General features: G+C 44.2%; 1 protein-coding gene across 2 annotated transcripts in view; it reads right to left on the reverse strand.

Moving 5' to 3' along the window:
• PDCD11 (programmed cell death 11) overlaps window positions 1–6,637 on the reverse strand; it is a 40,639-nt gene extending 34,002 nt beyond the window's left edge. For both annotated transcript variants that reach the window (XM_059900965.1, XM_059900964.1), the window contains exons 1-5: window positions 6,540–6,637; window positions 5,106–5,224; window positions 3,986–4,117; window positions 2,766–2,933; window positions 1,136–1,297 (exon numbers count right to left, since the gene is read on the reverse strand). In XM_059900965.1, coding sequence (XP_059756948.1) covers window positions 1,136–1,297; window positions 2,766–2,933; window positions 3,986–4,117; window positions 5,106–5,204 — 561 coding nt within the window. In that variant the 5' untranslated portion in view covers window positions 5,205–5,224; window positions 6,540–6,637. The remainder of the gene's footprint in view (window positions 1–1,135; window positions 1,298–2,765; window positions 2,934–3,985; window positions 4,118–5,105; window positions 5,225–6,539) is intronic.
• Window positions 6,638–6,745: the final 108 nt, after the last annotated feature.

The raw sequence follows: 6,745 nt of genomic DNA on the forward strand, positions 1-6,745 counted from the left end.
AGGGTTTGAAGGATCTTATGGTTTGCAGACAGTGAGGTGTTGAATAATGGAATGACAGAGAGGGGTTTCTCCCCTGGAGGATTTTCAAAAGATAGGAAAGACTTTCATGTTATGCAAAGAGATAAACCAGATGGCCTTGCAGTGCCAGCGCTCTCAGCACCATGACTAATGAGAATCCAGAACTACCCTTCTAGCTGTCATCATGTCTTTTCTAAGCACCTCCAAGATGTCTCCCCCCAAAATCCTGCCAACCTCCTTTACCTTTCACAAGAAGCACTGTGGCATTCAAGTCTGGCTCTGACACTTACTAGCTATTTGGTGTTTGGCCACTTAAGTCACTTAAACCTTTTTCAGTCTGTTTTCTCAAATGTACAAGAGGGATACCTATCAGCCTCACAGGGTTGTTATGAAAATTTCTTCAGAGAAAGTGTCTAAAACAGCACCTGTCCAACAGCGGCCTCTCAATACCTGTCAATTTCCTACAACTTGGCTTACTGTTATTCCCCACTCGACCCAACGTTCAGGGCCTGGTCCAAACTCCACTGCTTCTAACCAAACGTTCCAAGATCATACTGATCTCCTTCCTCTTAAGTGAGTATAGTTTACATGAGTGTGTTTTGTACCTACTTGACTTGGAGGCACTGAGTGGGGATTCATTCCTCCCGAACCTGCATAGGCCTGGGAGATTCAGTAGTGGATCAGCCATTAGTACGGCTGACAGTCTAATTGCCCTGTCTACCCTGTCTCTCGCTCTCAGAGAGCAGCCCGCAAGCTCTCCCCACAAACACCAGTGGCCTCTGAAAAAGACTTAATCTGTGAAGAAGTCTCGGTAAAGAAGGCACTTCAAGGAACTACTTCTTACCCTTGCTAAGATTCCTTGGAAGCATTTTTTTTCCCCTACCAGCAAATCTTGGACTTGCTTTCCCTTTCTCCCCTCCAGGGTAATGTGATTAGGTTCAAGTCTTCAATTTCCATTAAGTACCCAAAGTACCCTGGCGACCTTCCCCCCAGGAAAAGACGCATCCCCATGTGTAACAGTTAAGCTGAAAGTGAAAGGTAGTCTAGACACACCCCAGGAGGCAGGACAGGGAGAAGGCATGTTGCCTGCTCCTCTGCCCTGGCCCGACAGACATACCATGCCAGGTTTCAGGGCCTCAGCACTCAGCACTTTGTTGACATTTCTGGGGTTCAGAGACAGCTTGACATTCTTTTTGCCCCTCTTTGTGATGTCCAGACTGCTCACCACACATCTCACCAGCATCCCAGGTGAGAAGAGCTCAGGCAAGCTGACCAGGTCCTGCAGAATACGAATGAGAAAAACCTGATACGTACCCTTCCCCTGCACTGAGAATTCATTGCTTGGTCCTGGCTCAGCGGTTTCTCATCCTCAGATCCCAAAGAGCCCAAAAGCCCAAAGATGAAGAGAGTAACTGCTCACCCACAAAGGAAGCGGCCTGTGGCCACGTCACAGTCTTGGATTACAGCTTAAGGTCTCCAAACATCTCCACGCAATGGGCAGATGTAAAATGACGTGTTAAAAGAATCGTCTACAATTACTGTCTCTACTTCCTCATCTTCTCCTCACTCTTCAGCTCACTGCAATCTGAGTTCCACCCCCATCACTCCATACTTGATCTCCCAACAAAATCTCCAATGACTTCCATGTTGCTAAACCCAACAGTCCACTTTACAGTCCTTCTCTCACATGACCTTTACAAAGCATTGAACTCTGGTGCTGCTTCCAACCCTTCGTTCACCTTTTTTCTTCTCTGTGTCTCTGGTCCCACCTTCTTCTGACAGCAACTCTCCTTTTATTCAGCAACTAAAATATAGTATTTGCCCCAGGCTCCGTCTTTCAGTCTCTTCTCCCTCTATGTGCTCCCTCTAAGCAACTTCTTCCCCCTCCATAGCTTCAATTACCACCTATACAAAGAAGTCTCACACATTCATGTTTCTAACCCAAACGTCCCTGAGCTCCAGCATCACCTATCTACTGGTTGTCTCAACTGTACCTCAAACTCAACGTAACAGAAAATCAAATCATGATCATCTCTCCTAATCCAGGTCCCCTTTCAGGGTTTCCTGTCTCAGGATGGTATGGCCAACTGTCAAGCCGTGCTCAACAGAAACCTAGGACTCACCTCTGACACGTCTCTCGGCCTTGCCACCCATATGGAATTCGTCACTAAGCGCTGACTTTACCTCCTCAGCCCTCAGTAAATCCATCAATCTCAGAGCCTAGACAACGGCAACAGCCTCCTAACTGGTCTATAAGCAGCTACGCATGCCTCTTCAATTCATTCTCTGTGCTGTCTACATGGCACCCACCCCAGTGAGAACATTTCAAGGGCTTCCCACTGATTCTAGAAAAACAATCCTAAACGTGGTCTGGCCTCCACCCAGCCCTCCAGCCCCATCCTACTCCACTCTCCCCGGCTCTCTCTGCTCTAGCCACACTAGCCTTCTTCTGCTGCATATCGTGCTCCTTCTGCCTGAACTCCCTTCCTTCCTTCTCTAGCATACCCTCATCCTTCCTACCTCAGCTCAGGCATCTCTTCCTCAGGCAAGTCTTCCAGGTTCTCTGGGCTAAGTCAAAATCCCCTTATTTAAAAAAAAAAAAAAGAAGAAAAGAAAAAAAATTTCCCTATTATAAACTCTCTTGGTGCCTTGTACCCTTCCTTCTTAACACTTAGCAAAGTTGTCATTTTACATCTGTTGGTGTACTACTTATTTCCAGTTACAGATTTCATCCGGGTTTCCCTTACCTGCAGGGGTTCTTCTTGTGCCACCTGCTCATTCAGCTTTTCAGTGTAGGCATCACAGATTTCAGTCACTTGCACACACCCCTGGAGGCCGTTGGGGAGACTAATCACCAGTTCCAGTTCATTTACCTCTTTCACGCAACCCAAAATCCGCATCCCCTCACACAGGGACTAGGAGAGAAAAAGTGAAATGTATACAACAGAGAAAAGAACAATGATTGGGGAGGTTGCGGGGGGGGCGGTTCTGGCTTCTAGTCCCAACTCTGACATATAAAAGCTACAAGACACATATGTGTACATGTCAGTACACGCATCACACATCTGATTGAGCACCATGAAAGATCGACATTATACAACAGTGTTTCCAGCAGGGTGCTGGAGGGCACTCTCGCCTTTTCCTTTATTCCAAGCAGCCCAAACTCAAAGGCCTAGCAGGCAACACAATGCAGGACACAAGTCAGTGGAGACAGTGGCAGTCTGGAGGGTGCATGCCAGGTCTAAAGGGCGCAACCACCATTCAGCTCTGTGTGCCTACACACATGAGGGAGTGCGAGCTTGTACTGTCAGCACTTTCAAATTTTTACAAAAAAGCCGGAAATCACATTTTTGTGGAAATTTTTTTAGTTTTCTAATGTTGGCACGAAGTTAAACAATAATTTTTTTAAGTAGCACACAGGACAAAGAAAATAATTCTGCAGGCTGAATCTATATCTTTCCCTTCACTATCATTTGACTTTTTTTTTTTCTTTTAAAATTTAAGAAACATAATAAGACTGCTTCACTTCTCTGAGATAATTTCCACATCTACGAAATGAAAGGGTAGAATTAGAGTGATTGCTAAAGTTATTGCCAGTTCTAACCTATGACTCTACTAAAACACAAGTTGCATGAGGGCATCGGCGGGATGAGGGACTCAGCAGCTAAAAAGAAAAACTAAAAAAACAACACATGATCACAGGCACCAATTAATAATTGAAGGAAATAATGCTCAATTTTGAACAAAACTGGAAGAAGTTCTAGAGACATAAGCTACACACACATATTTATATGAAAAGAATGAAGGAAAAAAGGAAACAGGAAAGGAAGAAGAACATATACAGACTTAAGCAACTCAGAGAGTTTGTTTAAAACAAAACCAGTTATAAAGCAGAAACTAACACACCATTGTAAAGCAATTATACTCCAATAAAGATGTTAAAAATAAACAAAAAACTTTGACAAACCTCCACACTAAGGATTTCAAACTTCTCTCTTACAAACTTGCTGCTTTCTCTCTTTTCAACTTTCAACTTTTTTGTTTTTGCTGGCTCTTTCTGGATCTTTTTCCTTTTGGTGGATTCCTCTTCAGTAGAAATCTAAAGGGGGCAAAAGATCCAAAAGAATAAAAACCAGTAATCCTGGCCTTTCCCTCCAACTTTGGGTCTTCTGTCACCTTGCTTTGTTACCCTTCTACTCCACGCCACTCCCAATTGTTCCTTTAATTCCCGCCTCAACGCCAATCTCCTGTTCTGACACCAATTCTCCCTTTGACCAAAATCTGAGCTCTGTTCTCAAAGCCCCTTCTCTCCTGTGTTCCTGCTCCCTTGACTGGGATGAGCACTGGGGTTCCCCGCTGGGAGAAGCAATTTGGAACAGTGCAAGAAAATAAAAGGTGGAGTCACGAAAACACGAGTTAAATTCCTATCTCCACCATTATAAGCTGTGTGATTTCAGCTAAATTATATAACCTCTCTGGGCCTCAGTTCCTCACCATGGAATGATGATCTCTACTACACAGTACAGTTGGAAAGATTACATAAAATAGATGAGACCATACAATCAAATGTTAGTTACCGTCCCTCTAGCATTTGGAGCACAACCTACTCTAGGTGAAGATTTCAAATTCTACTGCAAATTATGATCACTTTATACAGCAAGGACCTCATTCAAAAATGCAGTGATCAAACTGTTTTCTCTCCATCCTTAATCAACATGGTAAGTTTCTAAGAATAAGAAACAGGGAATTCCCTGGCGGTCCAGTGGTTAGGACTCCGTGCTTTCACTGCCAAGGGCACGGGTTGGATCCCTAGTCAGGGAATTAAGATCCCACAAGCCGGGTGACGTGGCCAAAGAAAGGAAAGAAAGAAAGAAACGATGGCACTGCAAACTCAAATACTAAATGCCATGCTTCAAAAGATATAGCCTTGTGGTGGCATGGACTCTCTAACAAGTTTAATTTATAAAAGTAGACTTCAACAAGAATCCAATCTGGAAAACCACACATTCTCAAACAAGGCTCATTCTCCATAAGGACACTAGAGAGAAAGTGTTCAGTGCATCTTATCAAAAAAGCACACCACTTACATCAAATAAGTTGTCTTGTTCAAAGGACTGCTGGAAAGCTTTTTCTTTCTCTGATTTGTGGGTCTTTCTTGTACCCCCTCGGGGGAAGCTTTCTTCCATGGTTGCCGTGTTTGGGTGTCCTAAAAACAAAGCAAAGAATTGGTGAGTTGTATCCTTAGTGTCAAGGTTGTGATCAATGGGCAAGAGATAGAGCCTTCTAGCACCAATGTGCTGGACAGCATTCAGGACTAAGAAATGGATGGTTTGATGCCAGGCAACAGATAATCCATAAGTCATCTTTCCAAAGGTCTTTGCTTCAAAACCACAAGTCCACACATTTTTCTCCAGAAGTTAGTTTCAATGTAGTAAATATCATTAAGCAGCTTCAGTTAAGTCACAGATACACAGATGAATACATAACCCCTACCTTCAAAGAATATGCACACTTTTAAGAAGATAAAACAATTACACAAACGATCTAAAATACAAATCAGATTATAAACTATCAACGAGGTAGGAAATAATGAGGCTTCAGCAAAGGAGGAAAGCTTCCTGAAAAAGATGCTTTTGAGCTTAATGTTAAAAGATGAATAAGATTTTGACAGGTGGAAAGGGAAAAACAGAAGGAATATGAGAAAAAGCATGGAAATAGGAAAAAACCAATTATTTCGATAAGCACCAGCAATATGTCCGTCAAGCTGCTCAAAAGTTTGCTCTTGCCTTTCTTTGAAGAATTGTTCAACTGGATTACAAGGTGAATAAAGCATAATAATTGGAGTTAAATTTTAAAAGACACGTTGGGCTTTTTGTGTCAGATCTTTCATCAGGTGTGAATAGATTAACGTTCACTTTGGCAAGTCAGAGCCTTAAGAAGAGGGAAAGATAGAACAGTAACCAAAAAATATATATACTGCAGGCTATAGATTGGACAGGGAGATAGGACTGAAGGAAGGTACACCGGGTACAAGGATTCAACTGCAGTACAACAGAGAAATCATGAGAACCAGAACTACTGAATAGGTATAAGTGAGAATAGAAGATAGGAGGGGTTGGTTCTGAGAGACACTTGGGAATAGGAATCTAAAAAGGCTTGAGACTGTGAAAGAGGTGAAGACCTAGAGGGAGCCTAGGAGTTGGAATCAGGAATGGATGTGTTTGGTAGAAACAGAACAAGCAATGCGGTCCAGTTTGCTAGGAATTTGACCCTTAATCTCATTTCAAACAAGGGGAAACTGAAGCTTCAAAGAGTAAAGCGATCCCGCGACAAAGAAGGGCCTTGAGCTACTTCCTGGGGACATATTCTGACGTTACAGGGACCACTCCAGCAGAGCCGGCTTCGGAGACCAACCACTCACACGGCACTGCGAGTGCATGGCAGGGATCCAGAGTACCTAGTCCCGGGACAGACCTGGAAGCCACGAAGTTTCCACCCTTGTCGCCTTTTCCCCCACTCACCAGCCCCGGGACGCCAGCACTTCTACTTCGGAGGCCGCGCCACTGTAATCACACACGCGGAGTCTAGAACACCGGCAGCCCAACGCTGGTCTTCCGGAAGCGTGGGCGGGCTCAAAGCCTACTTCCGCTAGTATGCTGTACCGGGTCCTACAGGGCGGGGGTGGGGGGGGGAGGGGAGAGAAATTTAGAGACAGGAAGCGGAAGGG

The sequence above is a fragment of the Balaenoptera ricei genome, chromosome 16, assembly GCF_028023285.1.
Source record: "Balaenoptera ricei isolate mBalRic1 chromosome 16, mBalRic1.hap2, whole genome shotgun sequence".
In the NCBI taxonomy this organism is placed as follows: domain Eukaryota; kingdom Metazoa; phylum Chordata; class Mammalia; order Artiodactyla; family Balaenopteridae; genus Balaenoptera; species Balaenoptera ricei.